This window comes from Batrachochytrium dendrobatidis, assembly GCF_000203795.2.
Source record: "Batrachochytrium dendrobatidis JAM81 unplaced genomic scaffold BATDEscaffold_9, whole genome shotgun sequence".
NCBI lineage: Eukaryota > Fungi > Chytridiomycota > Chytridiomycetes > Rhizophydiales > Batrachochytrium > Batrachochytrium dendrobatidis.
Window position 1 is genome coordinate 385,092 of NW_006281107.1, and position 19,328 is coordinate 404,419.

General features: G+C 39.8%; 8 protein-coding genes across 8 annotated transcripts; 6 read left to right on the top strand and 2 right to left on the bottom strand.

The window, feature by feature from the left end:
• Nucleotides 1–184: 184 nt before the first annotated feature.
• BATDEDRAFT_90284 (uncharacterized protein) lies at nt 185–637 on the top strand (the record flags this gene model as incomplete). Its single annotated transcript, XM_006680412.1, has 2 exons — nt 185–434; nt 606–637. 2 exons carry the CDS (start codon nt 185–187, stop codon nt 635–637), a joined length of 282 nt encoding a protein of 93 aa, XP_006680475.1.
• Nucleotides 638–1,370: 733 nt separating this feature from the next.
• BATDEDRAFT_90285 (uncharacterized protein) lies at nt 1,371–2,783 on the top strand (the record flags this gene model as incomplete). Its single annotated transcript, XM_006680413.1, has 1 exon — nt 1,371–2,783. One exon carries the CDS (start codon nt 1,371–1,373, stop codon nt 2,781–2,783), a length of 1,413 nt encoding a protein of 470 aa, XP_006680476.1.
• Nucleotides 2,784–2,895: 112 nt separating this feature from the next.
• On the bottom strand, nt 2,896–5,018 carry BATDEDRAFT_35509 (uncharacterized protein; the record flags this gene model as incomplete). Its single annotated transcript, XM_006680336.1, has 5 exons — nt 4,378–5,018; nt 3,839–4,313; nt 3,552–3,730; nt 3,276–3,452; nt 2,896–3,180 (listed from the first exon to the last, which is right to left on the bottom strand). Exons 1-5 carry the CDS (start codon nt 4,510–4,512, stop codon nt 2,896–2,898), a joined length of 1,251 nt encoding a protein of 416 aa, XP_006680399.1. The 5' UTR covers nt 4,513–5,018.
• A 495-nt stretch (nt 5,019–5,513) lies between these two features.
• On the top strand, nt 5,514–6,223 carry BATDEDRAFT_26195 (uncharacterized protein; the record flags this gene model as incomplete). Its single annotated transcript, XM_006680272.1, has 3 exons — nt 5,514–5,627; nt 5,728–5,760; nt 5,837–6,223. The coding sequence occupies 3 exons, from the start codon at nt 5,514–5,516 to the stop codon at nt 6,221–6,223; spliced, it is 534 nt and encodes a 177-aa protein (XP_006680335.1).
• Nucleotides 6,224–6,722: 499 nt separating this feature from the next.
• Nucleotides 6,723–9,527, bottom strand: BATDEDRAFT_90007 (uncharacterized protein). The gene is made up of 3 exons (XM_006680485.1): nt 9,353–9,527; nt 7,501–9,173; nt 6,723–7,338 (listed from the first exon to the last, which is right to left on the bottom strand). The coding sequence occupies exons 1-3, from the start codon at nt 9,515–9,517 to the stop codon at nt 6,891–6,893; spliced, it is 2,286 nt and encodes a 761-aa protein (XP_006680548.1). The 5' UTR covers nt 9,518–9,527; the 3' UTR covers nt 6,723–6,890.
• Nucleotides 9,528–10,075: 548 nt separating this feature from the next.
• Nucleotides 10,076–12,378, top strand: BATDEDRAFT_35511 (uncharacterized protein). The gene is made up of 3 exons (XM_006680337.1): nt 10,076–10,276; nt 10,479–11,365; nt 11,471–12,378. Exons 1-3 carry the CDS (start codon nt 10,117–10,119, stop codon nt 12,233–12,235), a joined length of 1,812 nt encoding a protein of 603 aa, XP_006680400.1. The 5' UTR covers nt 10,076–10,116; the 3' UTR covers nt 12,236–12,378.
• A 2,049-nt stretch (nt 12,379–14,427) lies between these two features.
• Nucleotides 14,428–18,156, top strand: BATDEDRAFT_90009 (uncharacterized protein). Its single transcript, XM_006680414.1, has 2 exons — nt 14,428–15,577; nt 16,066–18,156. Exons 1-2 carry the CDS (start codon nt 14,569–14,571, stop codon nt 18,018–18,020), a joined length of 2,964 nt encoding a protein of 987 aa, XP_006680477.1. The 5' UTR covers nt 14,428–14,568; the 3' UTR covers nt 18,021–18,156.
• A 184-nt stretch (nt 18,157–18,340) lies between these two features.
• On the top strand, nt 18,341–18,760 carry BATDEDRAFT_12654 (uncharacterized protein; the record flags this gene model as incomplete). The annotated part of the gene is made up of 1 exon (XM_006680191.1): nt 18,341–18,760. A coding segment is annotated over one exon (420 nt), but the record flags the coding sequence as incomplete, so codon positions are not given.
• Nucleotides 18,761–19,328: the final 568 nt, after the last annotated feature.

Genomic DNA, 19,328 nt, shown 5'->3' on the forward strand with positions numbered 1-19,328 from the left:
ATTGCCGCCTTGGGAGAGATGGACTCCCGAGTCTCGACAGAAAGTACATTTCATTGATAGATATCGCATTGGAACCACTCGATCTTTGTTAGATTCTTCAATTCACTCTCCAGCTGTTCACAGATTGCCTTTGACTCGACTTTATTCACATTCATTTATACCCATACCTGCATCATCAGCATACATGCTCTTGCAATTCTACAGACCATATCAGCGTATACAAACAAAGTTGAAACCAAGTACAAAAATTAAACGATACAATTCAATCTCTTTTCGTCTGGCTCGTGCTGCTATTGTCACATCTCAGCTGGTCACTATACTTGCTGGAATAGATCTCTGCTTTGGTGCAAATATGAGGAAAACATTCCGACCTTTATTTAATCCATCTATTTGGTCAGGAAATTCTTCTGTAAATCCAAGTACTGTTGATGAGGGTATTGGCTATAATAGATATCCTACAATCGTCACTACAGTTGCACAGACAATTCATCATGTAGTCCGATGCGTTATAGACTTGAGCCATTCATGTCCTGCAAATAGGTAGATTTTGGTTTTATTGATGCATTGAAATCATAACTTGACTTTTTAATCAAATATACTGACAGTTTATTTTCCTTACAAGACACGAAGCTATTGATCTAGTATCGCTCATCTTGCTTCAAGCTCGCGGGATCGCATTGGCAACATTTATATCCAAACTTCAGTCATATTTACTTTTTAACTATAGTCAACTGTGTTACAATTCTTTTAAACCTACTTCTGCCTGTAAGAAACAGGATTTTGATTTCCTGCCTCGGCAACACCACACAGCTCATCTGTCACATTCCAATCTGTCTGCAACTCTTTTTTCTTCATTCACGACATCCCCAATTAGATCTGGAGTATACCGATTTGGCAGCCTTATTTCACCCAGCATTTCTGGATATCAAAAAAGATTTTATTTTGGGTCTGTTCCTACAAAACCATTTGGGAATTCAGCTCAGTCAGATACTGAATCTTTGACTACTTCTAAAGCACTATCTGACGATGGGGTTCACTTGGATTGCACGAGCGACAATGAATTAATCAAGAGAGTGCACAATCATTTACTAGTAGCTGATGTTGATCCAGCTATTGATATTCTGATTAACCATCTTAAAACATTTAAACACCCATCAGCAGCTAAACCTCTCATTTCAGCATTGCTAGCGAGACTTGTTACAATACATCACTCAACAACAAACCGGTTTTTGTGTGCGCTGGTTATAGACTGGCTTTATTTACTAAATCAAAAGACTGCCAGTGCCCAGGCTGCTTCTGCAATAGTCCGATCTCTGGATAGAAACATTTGCATAGAATTTAATCAAAGCTGCTTATTGAAGCTTGTATCAATGCCAGTAGATAGTACGTCTGTGTATATTTCAAGTATTCTTATCGATCTTTTAAAAAAATCACTTTTCAGCGATCCTGCCAATACGAATGCCGCACAAAACTATACACAAATGCTTATTCGATCCAGCCCAGATGATTCGTTTCAAAATATTATGCGACTGTTGATACAGCTGTGTAGTAAATTGAACTCTTCTGGTAAAAATAGAGGCCATCAAGTGCTACAGATCCTGCTTGAGCCTGTTTTAAACCACGTATCGCATCTTGGTGAGCGTGATCGAATAGTTCAGATCCTCAAGTTAATTGGTCCTTCAAAATATGTTTTTTCACTTTCTCTAATACAAGGTATTATTGTGGGTTTACTCAAATCTAAATCACCCGAACTTGTACATGATATTTTGAACATTCTTGACGAGGCCAAATGTCTACAGCACGTGTCGGTAGTCATTCCTCTAATCCAGGCTCTTCTTAATCAGCATCTATTTCTTTTGGCCGAGCAACTTTATAAAGAAGCACATTCCATGCAGTTTGATGCAGAAGATATGCTTTTTATTACGAATATTATGTCGGCACACTTTTTAGCTATTGGCGATCTGACTACCATAACTCAAGAAATTGATCGTCTCATTTCTCAAGGTCGATCGATTTCATGCCATTTGCTTATGATACGTCGAACCGAGCTTATTTGTAAATCACATACTCCAAGGGATGCATTTGAAGAACTTGTGCGATATAAATCAATGGGTGTACCGGTTTCAAGTGGCTCTTTAACACAGATTATGAACGCTTTGTACAAAAACAAGCAATTTTCAGAAGTGATAGAGGTGTTTCATTCGTATAGTGCATTGGGACTCTCGCCAGATGTGGTATCATGTTCCATCCTCTGCAAGATTTTTGTGCTGAATCAGGACAAAAATGGCTTAGATATGCTGCTTGGATATATGGCTGAAAAGGGTATCAAGTATGATACGATGTTTTACCAACAATTACTTTATTTTTATCAGCAATTTCCGTGTAACAAGGAGTCATTTAAATTTGTGGAGGATCTTCTGTTTCATCAAGTACCATTATACAAGGCAGCAACAAGAATACTTTTGAGCTGGCTTGTGAAAAATAAGGAAGTTCACTTGGCGCTCAAAGTGTGGCAAGACGGCCATAGACGGATGGTTTACTTTGATATCAACAGTGCAAAATCTCTCGCTGCTCTGTGTATGTATCATGGATTGGAGGATGCGCGAAGAAACGTGATTGTACAGTTCAAGGAGTCAACCTATCAGAAACAAGCATCGCAACAGCCTGCGCATTTCAACTACTCTTATATGCAAACTGAGATTGCTTTTGATGCCCACAATGATACTCGTCCCTCTGTCAAATTTTTTAGTACGCCAGACATGGAAAATATGATTGATTCTTGATACAAATGAGGCTTTTAATTGGCATTTTATTTACTGATGATTGCAACATATAATACTACTAATGACAGAAATAGATTTAGTTTTAAACCATTTAATCTAATTGACTTGTCCATTATGTGCAAGTTGATCGAAGCTTCATGATGGCATCCATAGTAACCTCATCTGTAATGATTTCAACCGAGTTATTGAAGAACGTCCATCGCTTACGATCGTGTTGATGACCGTATAGATTATCTACCCGTTTAAGTAGATCAGGAATCTTGGATGCATCCTCGGTAACATTTCGAATAAACATCTTGATGATTTTTTCGGATTGGGTCTTGTCTATTTCATAATAGATATCAATGTCTTTTTCACCACTATCCCCAATCAGAATAAATTTATGATTGGGAAAGTCCTATATCGTATCAGAAAAATAGACCAGGTTGGCATCGCAATACATATGTTTGAAAGATATCTGTTATTGATTTTGTAAAACAGTACTATAATTACCTTGAGGATCCGTACCAGCTCCGTGTTTTTATAAGCTCGCGTTGACAAGACCTCACGAACATTACGCAAGGTAACAGAGCCCTGTGGAAATGAAAATGTTTTAAGAAATGCAGAAATAGGCGAGTAGAGCTGGAATGGTCCTGCGCTTAAGTAGTGTATTGCAACGCCTTTGGCCGACTATGTTTATGTTAATACAATGCATTATCAAGAGTTTAATTAAAGCCAAGCATGTGCAATTCAATCATCTAGTCTCGGTAGCAATTAGTTTAATTTTACCAAAAGATTGTAACAGTCTGACATTCCCCTGACCTCTTTTCCATCTTCTAAAAATGCAACTTTAGCGGCCAATCGTTTTCCAAGAAATACGGAGGAATCCTTGATTGTGTCGTCAATATCTGAAATGACTGTGATTCCTGTTGATGGGATCAATGTTATGACAGCCATGTCTCGAATTTCTGAATAATTAAACATGAAAAATTAAAAAGTTTAATTTTTAGATGCATGAACTACAAGTCATAGTAGTAAAGCTTGGTTTTTACAAACATAAAATTCTGTCAACATACTCAAACATCTATTAGGAAGATATGCCATAAGTAGCAAACGAGTCCAGGGTTGTCTTTGGATAGAAGGATTTGACTCTAATTGAGCAGCCATCATACGATCAACAGCACTTTTTGGAACTCGCATCAAACAGCAGAATCTTCCAGACGAATCTGTCACAATCTCCTCACCAATATATGTACCAGTATGTTCCTGCAAAGCCTTTTCATCCAGAGTCATAATGTCTTCATCAGTCATAAGCTCATCTGGTGGATTGAGCACTGTAGATGAAGTGCCTACAGAAGGTTTTGCTATTCCCAAGACCACTAAACAAACAGGAGTATTTCGAAGAGGTTGAGCAAAGAAAGGCGATGTGCGATCACAGAACAGACTTGTGGATGCTTCACAATCAAGACTGCTAGGAGAGATCAGACGCTGACTTAGATTCAATAAAAACTGAGATCGCATTCCCATTCCAGCAGTACGATACAGCCAACCCTTGAGTACAAATAAAATGAGCACTTTATACTTGCACAACAGTCGAATGTTGTGTAATTCTTACTGTAACTCTTATCATCCAATCTTCAGAATGATCGTCAGTCATCCGTCCATAAGACTGAAACAAAGTAATATTGTCTTTATCCTGTAAAGTTGTTGCAGTTTGACTCAAGTCTGCAGATGTTGTTGCTTCAGACATTTTATCAATTATTACTGCAGTTGCTTGTCATTGAAGTCTTTGTCAGCGACACTCGAGTGGATTGAATGGCTCGAACAAACCGCGACTAAACCCGTGACTTGCCTGAGGGATTCAATTTTTGTAACAATGAATTTCTTTATCTGACAATGCAGAATACTACTGCAGTGGTGGGCATCGATGCTGTACGTCAGCTGTTGTCATTGAGACCAGGCATGAAAGATATTACTGTTCAATGTTTTGTCATTGACAAGGGTAAGCACAGATCACTGTGGGTGGTTTTGAAGACCTGTTTTCTACTATTGTTACATGCCAAACTACAATGGCTATAGGCATGGCACACGAGGCGTCTTAGATCGTAGTCATGCTCAACTTGGTTATATCAAGATTGGTCATCGATTTCTAGTTTTGAACTGTAATGGGTTTAGTGCATTGACCATTCAGGTCTATATGATTTCTAATCTACAATTATCTTGAATAATACAATCCATCACTACTTGGCTTGATTCAAATGGTAAATCTGAAATTCAAATCACAAGCGGATAATCCTATACAAATCAGATCTGGTGAGCTGCGGCACTGTTGGGTTGCTGATAATACAGCATCCATACTTGCAACAACAATGCTTCCTGAAGCCAAATACATAAACGAAGGTGTGAATTGCTTGTTATTTACACATGGATGTCGAGATGTTTGTCTGTGGCGGTTTCGACAAATACACTCTGATGATTTGCTCATCGTGTTTTCTTTAAATATATGGGCTTGCATTGCTATTATTTAGGAGATGTGTTGACCTTATCGAAATGGCAAGTATAACTCGAGTGGATCTAATCAGTCTGATTCGTTTATTTTCACGAGATACTAATATATTTTGACTTTTGATTCTATAGCAGAGTATCGTTGCATCAAGGTCAAGTTCAGTTATTTATAGGCAAGATTGTGCGCATAGGCGAGTAAGTCTATCTTGACTGACTTATAAGCTTCTGCATCTAGTCCGAGTACTCATGATTGCTTTCGGTGCGCTTACAATCGAGTTTATTTTTAGATTTTCAATGGCATTCACAGACAGACCTAACATGTCACACATGGAATGGGGAGAAGAAGAAACAGGACAACCAGTATGTTACTGCATTTTTGGCAATACATGTATTTAGCGGCATAGTCAATGACTTGATCATATACTGATTTAAAATCATTTGTTTGATCCATATAAAATAGGTGCCTACGGCAGAGCTTGTGTATCACCACTGGGTATGCATCAGTTATAAAATCATGGCTTTTCTATGTATTTCTAATTTTAAAAACCGTCTTTTACTTTCAACTCTAGGCCGATCGTCCATCCGAGCCAGTAGTAGTCAAAACTAATCCTAGGCTTGGCCCCCAAAATAGATCATCCGAACCCATTGCGCGTAACTCACAGAATGACTCGAATCATCGGGGTAGGCGGCCGCCATATAACTCCAGAGGTCGGGGCCACACTATGCGATCTACATTTAATAATGACTCATCAGACAGTGCCCAATCTGGCCCTGCGTTTAGACGTGCCTTGCCAATGCAATCATCAACACTACATCACTACCGTCCACCACGTCGGCAGTCGCAGATGTCTGCAAGGCAGTATCCAGATTCCTCTCATCAGCATCAAACTTCGTATGGTTTACAATCAATTTCAGGTGATGATGAGTATAATAATAAGCGAAAGCGCTTGGACTGAAAGTGAATACCTTGTTTTTGGTTGGTGCTTTTCAACTATTTAAACACCTTGGTGGTGATCTAAACCCCCAAATTTTTGCTTATACAGCAGTAACCTAGCATAACTTTTCAAAAATATTACATCCAACCGAGTCTACAAAAAAGTCAGAGTTAGTGACAATGGGGATGAGAATAGAGATGAAAGATTTATTTTAGTTATACAAGACTCCACTTTCATTATGTTTAATAGGCATTCTAATAGCATCAAGCAGACTGCTGTTGTGGCATTTTAAAAGTCTAAACTATCCGTAACATTGCACGATTGTCTTTAGGCTAGCCTAGACTCGGGCAGAACGCCATTTTTTTGTCAAAACAAGATTGGCAAACAGTCGCCATTATATCAAATGAGTAGCATTGTCTTATATTTAATCGAAAGATGCAGCAAGTCTTTCATCAAAATGTAATGCAAATATTTGTTCAAAAAACACAGCTTTGTTTAGTCAATCTGGCGAATTATCATTATACGAAACTGCGGTTTATTACGTATTTGGCACGAATAAGGTTGTGAGAATATCTGGATTTTCAGTAATACCCAGATACATACTTGATCCGCCTTACATAGACCATCCAATCTTGAAATTGTCCAGCCCTTGAATTGCAGCACTCATACATTTGGATGATTCAACTTACTACCCTCGAGTAGTAGAATTCTTATCAGTGTGTGATTTTACAAGCTCTGGTACGTTTGCCAGCACCACTTTAGTATTTCTATGATGGGTGGAACGATTACGATACGCTTCGGTGCGTTGAACCACTTTTGATCGCTCTTTTTGTTGTTTTCGACGCAACATAGCCATCGCATGTTCATCAACCCCAAGAATGTTCCATCCCCACCAGCTTCCAGAAGGAACAGCTTTGAGTTTCAACATGTGCTGAACTTGTGATAGTGGATCAGTGATGGGTGGACAGAGTCCAAGTATGTGATTCATCAAATCCCATTGAGCATTGTCCGCATTCTGCTCGGCAATCTTGACAATCGGCGAGATATCACGAAAGTGGACTGCAGGTAGATAGTAAGGGTATCGAAATAGAACAGTATCATATAGAACTTTGACTGCAGATTCGATTTTTCCTGCCCTGAATGTAAAAATATCAAAATAAGCAAGTTTAAATAGGATTAAAAGCCAATCTGCATCAAACATGACCTTGTCTAAAGAAAAATCAAGTGTAGAGTAATGGTATACGACTGCCAAGTATAGACTTTTTAAGCAAATGAAATAGTTTCAAAAAACAACTTACAATGCATATCCATTTGCCATTGTTAAATGCATTTTAAACATGATTTCGCGAGATCGCCCATGTTGAAGACGCAGCAGTTCTTTTTCTGTACGTGTCATTTTTTCTCCAGATTGCACATCCAACGACTTTTCCATTTCAGCATCCCATTCAAGAAGACTGTTCCATAACACTGTTCCTTGATCTATTGTATCTGATTGTCTCATTGCAAGAGTTATTAAGCAGTAATAGTTGGCTATGGATTTTTTACTGACAGAGTCTAACGTGTTCCAAAAATCATAGGCACGAGCAAACGCATTGTGAGATGGATCAGTGCATAGCAGTTTCAAGTAGGCACTTTGTACGCGCTTGGTATTTTCAGTGTTATGAAGATGATGTTGTTTTAGAAATATTTGCCATATGCTCTGTGCTTCATCAAGTAACGCTGCAGGTGAAGTATCTGTAGATTCAAGCAAGGAAATACTTGTTTCTGCCGTTGCTTGGCTATTATCAAAACTAGTTTCAAGATTAAAGTCTTTTGCTTGCTGTGTAGGATCAGAAGCTAGAGTAGGTGGTGCTGCTGTATTCGTTGATGGATCCAAAAGCAAAGCTTTTTGAGTTTCAATTTTGATTGCTTTAGTATAGAGACGAAGCATGGATGCATAAATATACTCGTCTGGAGATATACGATTGAGTTGAATCACATCAGGATTGGAGCTAAGTGGCTGCTCACGCATACGCTCTACGATATCGTTCCAAATCAAACGACCTCGCAAGATATCACCAAATCTGGCAGCTCCCGACAAAATGACATTGTATGTACGAATGGAAGGCACAAAACCACTTGCAGCCATTTGTTCCAGCAGGACAAACGACTCGTTATAATAATCGTGGCGGGAAGAGCAGGCTTGAATTAAAGAAGTCAGCGTGTATTGCGAAATCTCTAATCCACGCTCAGACATTTCCTTGAACAAGTCGATTGCTCTTTCTGCATCTTCTGTTTTTGAACAAATGTGAATCATCAAATTAAAAGCAACAGCATCTGGAAGGGAGATTTCAGTGCGCATAAAATTGAACGTCTTCCATGCTCGAGCAAAGTCTTTTGTTTTGGCACATCCGTTGATGAGTGTGGTGTAGATAATCTGGTTGGGTTGGATATTTTTGCTCTTCATTTCATGGTACAGTTTGAATGCACCGTTTAGATCGCGTTTGGCAACGCATGCATTAATCAGTGTAGAGAATGAAACAAGATCTGGGAATATTCCTGCGGTTTGCATTCGAGAAAAAACAGCCACGGCACCGTTTAAATCACCAGCACGAGAGTAAGAATCAAGGAGATGGTTATATGCAACAACATCAGGCGTTAATCCAACTTTTTCAATGTGATTGAATGACTCTAGTGCTTGCTTTGGTCGTTTAGCAATAGCATTGATATGAATGAGCTGAGTAAGCTGTGAAAGTGTTGGAGTGTTTGTTTTGTTTTTCAGAGCACGTTCCAAACTTTTGAATTGGTTTGTTTTCTTGGAAAGCTTTTCAGCTTCAACATCTTTTAATGACAGGTGTAGGGATTGCAGATATTCCGGACTGAGTTTATGAGAGACGGATGCTGCTGGTCCTGATTTAGCTTGAGATGCGATTGGAGTCTTTAGAGCTTTGTATAGTATATCTATATCGTCTGTAGTGACTTGAACATCCAACTGGAGATTATGATTGTCCAAGAAAATTATCACAGCATGCATTCATATATTTCAAAAATATCAATTAGCAATCATTGTAAAATAAGAGAATTTGACACATTCCTCAACTCATTAGGTAATGGATATGATGCAGTAAAGGATTTTGGAGTATTACTGAATTTATCAACTAACCGACTTGCCTCTTTTTGGACTGTGGTGACTTTCATGGATTCGGGAAATACGTGTGAACTGTGTCTTGTTTGTAATTTGGATCCAAAGGTTAAATATCTATATGGCGATCTGTTCAATTTGAATGCTGCCATGCCATACATTACAGTTGGTCTAGAAGTCAATGATTTCAGCATTTGGCTATTTTGCAACATTATTGAAAAATATTCGTACCAGAAAAAACCAGTATACTATCGTACCCTCAGGAATATTTACAATGCAAAATAAAACAATTCTGTATTCTTGCTGAACATTCTCAAGTTTTTAATCGAAACCAAACGATAATTTTGAACAAAAACCTTCATTTGACAGTCTAGATTGTACAATCACAACAATCCAAATATTGGGTTTAATAGTTGTCAAATTCCTATATCTTAAACTCATAAATACACTCTAATCCAAGAAAAAAAATGATTGCATGCTTCAAGAATACAACAGTTGTTTCCATACCAATCATTCAATATTTGAATAAACTGTCATATCGACATTCGTTCAGTTGCTTATACAAAAAGAACCAATCAACTAAAGAATTTAAAAACATAATTTGTCCAGTGAATTTGACATTCATCATTTCATGACTGATTTATGTATTTTGACAATTGGTGTTTACATGAATACGGCAGTAAAATATTAATGTTTTGTGGCGTATAAAGTTGAAGACGAATCTGAATACGGCGGCAAATACTTGGCTATTAGATTTTATTGCATCCTCCTATTACGACCATTGCTTGTTAGAATGTTAAGCTGCTTGCCCTTTTTTCGAAAACACTTGAAGGCCACCAAGCCTGCTGCTCCTGTCGCAAAAACGACTGTTGTAACTGGAACTCCTGATGCCAGCAAAGAGTTGGTCTGTATTATGGATGACTTTATGGAGCTCTTTTGTCAGTCTGCACCTGGTAAATGCCTTGGTCCAAATTATGACAGCTGGTCTGCATGTATAACTGATCATCATTCCTTTGTAACTTTGGCTGATATCCAGCATTATTCAAGCAGATCATTTCCAATCATGTTTACTAATCGACTCTACAATGTGTATTTTCATCCGCTTGCACTTGTTTAAATCCTATTAATCAATTGGGGTTTAATCCGACATTACAGAGTATTCGCCCATATTTGGTCTTGACAGATATCCTGACGAGATCTTCAACAGCTCCAAAGAGTTTCACGAAAAAAACATCGGTATCGTTACTAAGCTTTCTGAACGAGCTGAAGCAATCGATGCCAGTCAGCTCTCTATCAAGGAAAAGGACGACCTTAAACAGGTCAAGGGAAGTTGTACTGAGATTCTTCTCAGCGACACTTGCTATGGATATGAAATCCCTGCTACTCACATGTATGGCGCCTTTGCTAGCTTCCACTCATCCATATCTGCTTTCCAGTCTCTCAAAACTGTCAAGGATGCTGAAAACTATGTTACTCGTATCAAAAGAACTCCTGAACGATTTGGTCATTGCATTGATGCTTACCGTGCTGGCATCGCAAAAAAGATTACTCTTCCCGCTGAATCAATCAAGCTGATGATTGATCTTTGCGGAAATATGGCTGTGGCTGATCCCACTGAAAGTATTTTCCACCAATTATTCAAGGAAAAATTTGTCGCCATTGACCTTCCAGAAGATTATGCCATTGCTGCTATCCGCGACTACCTTGTTCCTGCTTATACCAGTGTCAAAGTATTCCTCGAAAGCGAGTATTTGCCTCATGCACGTAGTACTGCAGGTATATACAGTCTTGCTGATTCTCAGCGTGTCTACAATGATCTGATCTATCTCAACACCACTGTGCGCTACACTGCTGATGAGCTTCATCAGCTTGGTCTCAAGGAAGTTTCTCGTATTCGTGCCCGCATGGAGGAAACAAAGAGCAAAGTGTTTGATGGCACCTATGCCGAGTTCCTTGTCGCCTTGAAGGACAAGAAACAGTTCCCTCAGCTGTATTTTGCCAGTCCTGATGATTGTGTTCCTTACTACAAAGATTTGATCAAGGTGAGTTTTACGGTTAGCCATGTTTGTTGGATTGTAATGCAAATGTGACATTCTAATATATATCCAAATGTTGATTTTTACACTGTAACGATTGCTGTTTATTAGCGCATTGACAAGAAAATGCCTGAGCTATTTAGCAAATTCCCCAAATTTGAATGCGATGTCAAATCTGTTCCTCCTGCGGCCGAGTCGTCATCTCCCATTGCCTTCTACCAGCCCGGTACTGCTGAAAAGACCGGTACTTTCTCCACCAATCTGCTTCTTTCTAAAGATTCTCCTAGACACTCTGCCATGGCACTGACACTACATGAGGCTAATCCGGGTCATCATCATCAAGTGTCTCTTGCACTTGAAATGCCCGTCTCTCACACTTTTCTTAAAACCGTGTCCAACACTGCCTATGTTGAAGGATGGGGTCTGTATTCTGAATTTCTTGGAGAAGAGATGGAGATGTACGACACTCCATACGACTTGTTTGGTCGCTTAGAGCTTGAAATGTTCCGTGCCCTGCGTCTTGTTGTTGATACTGGATTGCACACACTCGGATGGACCGTTGACAAGTGTGTTGAAACCATGTCAGAACAGCTTTCTATGTCGCACGAAGAGATTGTCAGTGAAGTAAGGCGATATTCGATCATGCCAGGTCAAGCACTTGCTTATAAAGTTGGTGAGATCAAGATTCGGGAAGTTCGATCTTATGCTGAAACTGCACTTGGAAGCAAGTTTGATCTTCGCGCTTTCCACGATGTTGTTCTTGATCACGGATCTGTTCGTCTTGAAACTCTTGAGCTAAATGTCAAGGAATGGGTTCAGTGCATTCTTACCCAGTGTGCTATTGAGACCGTTGATGTAGCCAAGATTGATGCCTGATTCAAGTCTGAATGGTAGTGGTTTTTACTGAATCTGATCTACAGCCGGTATTCACGTAAAATGAAACACCTTTCTGTATTCATCTTGCAATGACTCTTGTTCCGAAATAAACCATGTTTCAACATGGGTTGTTTTTCTACTACAAATTGATTAGTTTTACAAACTCTGTTGTAGTCTAATATCAGATACGTTGACGATCTAGTTCAAGAGAGCATCTCAACAATATAACCGTTGTTTCCATGATGGTCACTTGAAATGTTTGTTTTGAAGAAAAGGAAAGTTGAAGGTTAAAGAAATGTCAAGAATGCGATCACTTGCTCTGTATTCTTGTACAAGAGTGAGCATGATGATCAGTCAACTAATGAATTCATAAAACACAATGTTGCCCAGCAAGATTGGCATTCATCAAGCATGACTGTTTATCATGCATTGACGCTTATTAGTATTCCATTTTACATAAATATGGCTGTAAAAGGCTGCTTATTGCATCAATTGTATAGATTTTTATTTATAACAGCCAAATCCTTAGTAACTGGAATTCTTTGCTTGGGTGGTTATGGCAGTAAATGAATCGATTGAGAGATGAATCACCCCTCGACCTACTATTGCTAATTGCTATTCTTGCGCATGCTACCATGTGAAACCTATACGAGTTTTTGGCAATATTTATGAATGCAACCTGGCAATGCTTGGCAACATACCATTCAAGTGATGGTTGTTGTGGATTGTGCATGTTACCATGTGAAGCATGTATGTGTTTAGATGTCTGCAATATTACAGCCGTATTTATGTAGAATGGAATACTAAGCAAGGGTATCAAATGCATGATAAACAGTCATGTTTGATGAATGCCAATCTTACTGGGCAACATTGTGTTTTATGAATTCATTAGTTGACTGATCATCATGCTCACTCTTGTACAAGAATACAGAGCAAGTGATCGCATTCTTGACATTTCTTTAACCTTCAACTTTCCTTTTCTTCAAAACAAACATTTCAAGTGACCATCATGGAAACAACGGTTACATTCTCGAGATGCTCTCTCGAACTAGATCGTCAACGTATCTGATATTAGACTACAGAGTTTGTAAAACTAATCAATTTTCAACAACAAATATACAACGATTGTTTATTCCAGAGCAAAATAGAGTTATTACAAACGTATCCGAGTTTATAGTTTGACACTATCAGAACAGCTGGATCCAACATCTGGATTAAAATAAATGAATCTGGTGACTATACAGCGTATGGCTGTGCAAAAGTGAATTTCAAATCAAAGCTATAGTTTGATTTTGTATCATATGATGGGCGTTGTGTTTATTGAAGAGTTGAAAATGCCGATTGAAGTAGTGGATGTTTAGTAGGAAAGTACAGCGAATGTCTAACCATTTATTCTAAAGCAACATATTGGCTGCAAGATAGTTTTCTACTTTACATGAATATGGTTGCACAAGCAAGACTTTTACAGTGGCAACCTGGCACAGATCAATACCAGCCAATCAAACGTATCGAATCGTTTATCGATTGACTGAGCTGATATATACTAGTGGAAATTTGCCCATGCATGTCTAGGGCATTGAGCTGACTTTGTTAAACTTGAGGTTGAATCGGGAATGAATGTTGTTTTGGGTGATTGAGCGGAACTGTCAGTGCAATGTAAAAGTAGAGATGGTGGACAAAATAGGTGATTTAGAACCACATAAATAAGCTTCCTAGATCAACTCATGACGCCATAGACTTACATAAGGTGAGGCAATGCATTAAAGAGAGGAATGAGTTTGAGACAACAATACACTTTAGTGGTGAGCCAAGACATGCCGGTATCCAGTGTTGCACATTGTCGGAATGTTGCGCGTTGGCAATGTCCGTGAGTCGCCAAATATGCTTAAAGTTGTGGTAGATTTGCACTGGTCATTACCATAGCTATCCAGCCTGTTCTTTGACAGTACCAACCCCTCGTCTATCCAACACCAGGTCAGACTATTAAAAACATACTTGAACAAATATTGACGGACCAAGCAATATTACACATACCAGTACTTCACAAGCAACTTACACCCGCCCTAAATCTTTCACGTACTGTATGTTTCAATGAGGGGTCAGCGTGTATTCCCTGCACTACTCCCTAACAACTCCATTTTCATGAGGGAATTTGATATTTTTGCTGCAAAACAAACGTTGACTGAAATTATATTTCTAATCCTTAAACAGTTGACATCTGGTAAGGTAAAGCCGTTTTAGTCCTATAAATACCTTGGCCACAACACCAGCACTATTTATTTGGAATTTTCAGGTGGTTTCCAGCAACGATCCAAGACATTCAAGGCTCATTCATGTCCAACACTTTATATTCGCCAGTCTCGGCGAGTAGTAGTGACAAGAGATTATTTCTTCGGCCATCGCAACCTATTCTATATAGCTCCAATAGTACTGCAAGTATTTCTGCAAGTCCTATATTTGACCCCCCTCGCAAACGGCAATCGCACTATGGGACTCGTAGGAATTCCGGTTTCACCAATCCCCTACCTGTTCATGCTTTTCATTCACAGCAAAAACCACTACAAAGCAATGATCACTCGTTATCAGATACACAACGCTTTTCTATTGATCATTTTGGCACCAGTGCTACTTATCATCAGACGATGACAGATAAAGAGTGCTATTACCGCAACGAACGTTTAGATTATGGAAATGTGATGAGCGTTACTGCTGAAAGCGTGGATTACAACAATAGTTCTGATACCATTCACCGGCAGCCATTGAGTCGCTCTCGTAGCACATTGGGCCAGGCAAAGCTGTTTGCATCCACTGTAATCAATGGCATTGGAAAACGGCTCTCCATCATACCACATCGCTCAATATCTGCAGGAGAAAACCTCAATGGATGTGGCTACACCAATGCAGCAACTACTGACCCAACAACAGCACGAACGAATAGAAATAGCTTTGGTAACTTTGCAGAGCAATATAGCAGCCATTCCAATCCTTATGTTGCGAAAAACCATTTGCGGGCAGCTTCAAGCCCTGATCTGGTCACTGCCCGCGCAGCATTTGATGACGGCGTACATTCTTCGTCCTGGAACGCATCGCTGGCTGTGCGACCACAAGTAGTGGATCATCACCAGCCTCATAACCACGCCCATCAGAATAATGACAAAGTTGACAATCAGTTTTCTAACCATTGTAACTATAATCGCACATCCATGTCTGTTGAACCTGACTATCCAACTTTAACAGTTACTTCCAACTCATCCTCGTTACATCCAGTATCCAACATTCAGCCTTTTACTCAAGCGTATACACAGCCTGAGATGCCTACTTCTCGCAATTCACTCGATACATGTAAGTGTTTATTATTGCCATTGCAAAGCAACTATTTAGTTGAGGCTTTATCACCGCCAGAATGTGCAATTTATTCCGAGAATTGTCATAAGCTGTCTTGCAAACCGAGCAAACATATTTAGACTGAGTGGCTCAACAACAAAAGTGTAACTATTATATCCGTATTAAGTCTTGACTATAGTCAAAACTATAATCAAGACTTTTGACTGGCTTGATCTACATGCCATTCATTCCGCTTAGTTGTGCATTCTCGATGCCACAATTTTGAGCTTGACAATAACACGCGGATGAGTTGAAACTCACCGGCGGAGGTTATTGTCGGAATAACGTGCCATACACAATGGCTCCTTTCCCGCCAAGATCTTGGGATTCATTAATCTTGAAGTATTCGAGTTTGTCTGTTTGTGTGTAGTGCTGTCAAGTAAACCCAAAATTGACTTATTTGACTAACTAGTAGTTTTGTTTTATGCACCCGCTTTCTAATACAGCATTACTGCACAGTAATCATGGCCGTCGGCATGCATCGACCTCTGCTCGGATTTCCATAGACGGTAATAACAATAACACTCGCTCTTTCTCACTAGGTAATAAAAGTGCAACTGCACCCACTAGTAGTGGTTCACGAGCATGGAACTTTTTAAAATCTTTCGGTTCATCAAGTAAGCTTCCTCAGAAACTTGGGTTTTCGTCAGATCATGCTGGAGACCGAGCTACAGACATGCATGGTTCACAGTCGAGCCTTTCTACCGTTCCAGAAGATCGTCAACAGAATCACTGCTCTGGTGTCAATCATCATCGATTGCACACTATGGATGCTTCTGTTTTGACTGCTATGGACATGCATGCGTCCGCCAACTCTAGTCCAACTCTGTCATTTTCCTCTACTGGAAAAGCCAAGACTTCATTGCCACATTCAGTGCCAAATGTTGTTCACACCACGACTACTCCAACTTCGCCAGTAGCAACTGCTATGTCTTTGAGATCTGACAGTATAGAAGGCTCTGTAGCATCCACATCGTCTACACTTTTAGCAACCCCTACACATTTGGTACATACGATTACTCCATCCTCAACACCTAATGCCGCTTTGAAATCTCGTAAATTTAATACTCCCAAACTGCAGTTGAATTTAACGCCTGGATCCCCAGTTCTTCCATCTCCAGTGGAGACAGAGAATATTGGATTAAAGCGTGAGATTGAGGAACTACGAGAATCTCTACGTAGGGAGATTCTTGGTCGTAGCTTAGTACAGCACGAATTGGATTCAGCTATAGAGCAGTTGGTGATCACTACAAACGAAAACATTTTTGTTCAAGAGTATTTGGAGACCAAGGCAAAGTATATAGCCATTCAAGCTCGTGTTCTATCACTTGAGCAACGTTGTAACCATGCAAACTATGGGTGTGGGTGCGTTAATTCACCTATGTCAGTATCGCATTCCGTCAATAGTCCAATCTCGAATCAGATTTGTGCCAGCAATAACTCGCCCAATCCAGTACCGTTTTCTTTAGGGTCCAGCACGGATAAGCGCAACTCTACGTGTAGTGCATGTGTTGAGTATAATCTCCAAGGATCATCAAATGGGATTCCTGTACATTGTGGCTGTCCTCCTGTACGGCATGCTCGCTCTCGTAAAGCCAAGATTTCTGGTGGTAAAAGACATGGAAACAGTAATGTGGGTACGATATGCAGTACAAATGGCTGCACTTCCAACCATTGCTGCAGCAACATTACAATTTGTAGTTGTGGTAATCATCCTTGCAAGCCGCGCACCGGGTCTTCATCAAGTGAATCGTCGTCCACTGTCAACTCGGACACCACCGTTAATGCATTGTCATCAACCTGCCATTTACACCGCTGCAATGCCCATCTTCAAAATCATTGCCATTTACCAGATTGTCCTTGTGCACTACACACTACTAAACAGCTCAGCTCGCCAACCGCCGTACCTCCATGTCCACTCTCTTGTGGACGATCACACATTCAATCCGCTCGCAAACGAGCAGGATGGCAGTCTAGCATTTTCTTTCCTTCCAGCTCTGCTACTGCCGTAACTGCTTCATCGTCTGCACCCACTTTGCCGATCGCGCATGCACCCATATCTACTATAGCAGTACAACCTCATTCAAATGGAACAGAGTCGTTGTCGCATTTATCCAAATGTCCTCCCACCCCAAGTACTAATATGCGACATAAACATTCATTCTCTTTATCATCGTACAAGCTCTCAAAACTGATGCTGGCACATCCGTCTAGCCCCGAAACGTGCGATGGTGATGCCAGTGACGTGTCGACTGTAAAAGGAGGATCTTCAAGCAAGAGTAAAAACCGTTCCAGTTGTTCTGAAATTAATATAAATGCTCCTCTACCTTCAATAGTCGCTGGCAGTACTATCTATTCATCTCGATCTCCACAACTCACTCTAATCTGGCCCACAACTTGATCGTTTTTAATTGTTCATCTTGCACCTACCAAACCAATCTACAAGTGTATTTTTCTTTGGACAGTCACAATTTTAATATTTTCTTGCATTCAATTACTTTTTAAAAACGTTCATGCACATAAATACTCTCTCATTCAACATTTGATTCTTTATTACAGATTTTGAGAGTTTATTTTTAAAATGGGGAATTCAAGTGGATTTATATTGAAATACATTTTAAGAATTGACGTTTTAGCACGTTGACAACGATGTGCGCATATTACCATCAAGTTTACTGAATTAACTCGATAAAGTTGACTATTTGACAAACCATTCTAGATATGACCAAGTCACAACCCTCGCTTTCTTCATATGCTTGTCGTCCTTGCACTCCTTTGCCTTCCATATATCCAACTTATCGGTTTGGTACTGTCGAGGAAGACCTCTTTAGAGGCGGTTATCCAAAAGACCGAAACCATCGATTTCTAGCCAGACTTGGACTCAAGACCATCGTATCCCTCACTCCTGAACCACTATCTGAACCTTCCATACTCAAGTTTGCTGCATCAAACAACATCACTTTGGTTCATATTCGAGTCGATAGACCCAAAGAAAACATTCCCTTGTCCTTTCCAAAGGTTGCTCAGATCCTGCCTGTCCTTATTGATTCATGCTCGTATCCTCTGTATGTACATTGTCTGGATGGGTCTTTGGTAACCACTCTAGTGATCATGTGTCTACGCAAACTACAGTGTTGGAGTGTTGCTTCGTATAGGTCAGAATGCATTCGATACTTGAAGGAAGCAATGTTGTCATCGGAAGAAGCCGAGTTTGTCACCAAGTTTACTGGTGACTTTGAAATCTCGCATGCGCTGGCTGCCAGGCTACCCAAATGGCTTTGGGGGAATCTGGGGAATACTGCCATTTCATCTACATTGACTCCTGCTTCAGGAACAGTTTCCAGTGAATCTGAAGCATATGTCAGTTTACCTGTTTTTCCGTTTAAACGGCATCCCACTTTAAAAGTGAGATTACCAACTGCACCACTTCCTATTCCTTTGGATACAGCAGTATCGCAATCTACAGGACATACTACTTTTGTATCGGATCCACTTGCTGCTTCAAATATAATCCAATCCGATCAGTCCTCTTCTGGACTGTCTGGATCCATGTCACCTCCATCTATATCCACTTTCATTGGAAATCAGCAATATCTAAATAGTCGGCAAGGATCTTTAACTGCTAATCAAACGCTGATACCTAATTCTACCTCTACACGAGGAAGCTTTTCTGGCGTGGCTTCATTGGGTTATGGTTTACACAGGTCTG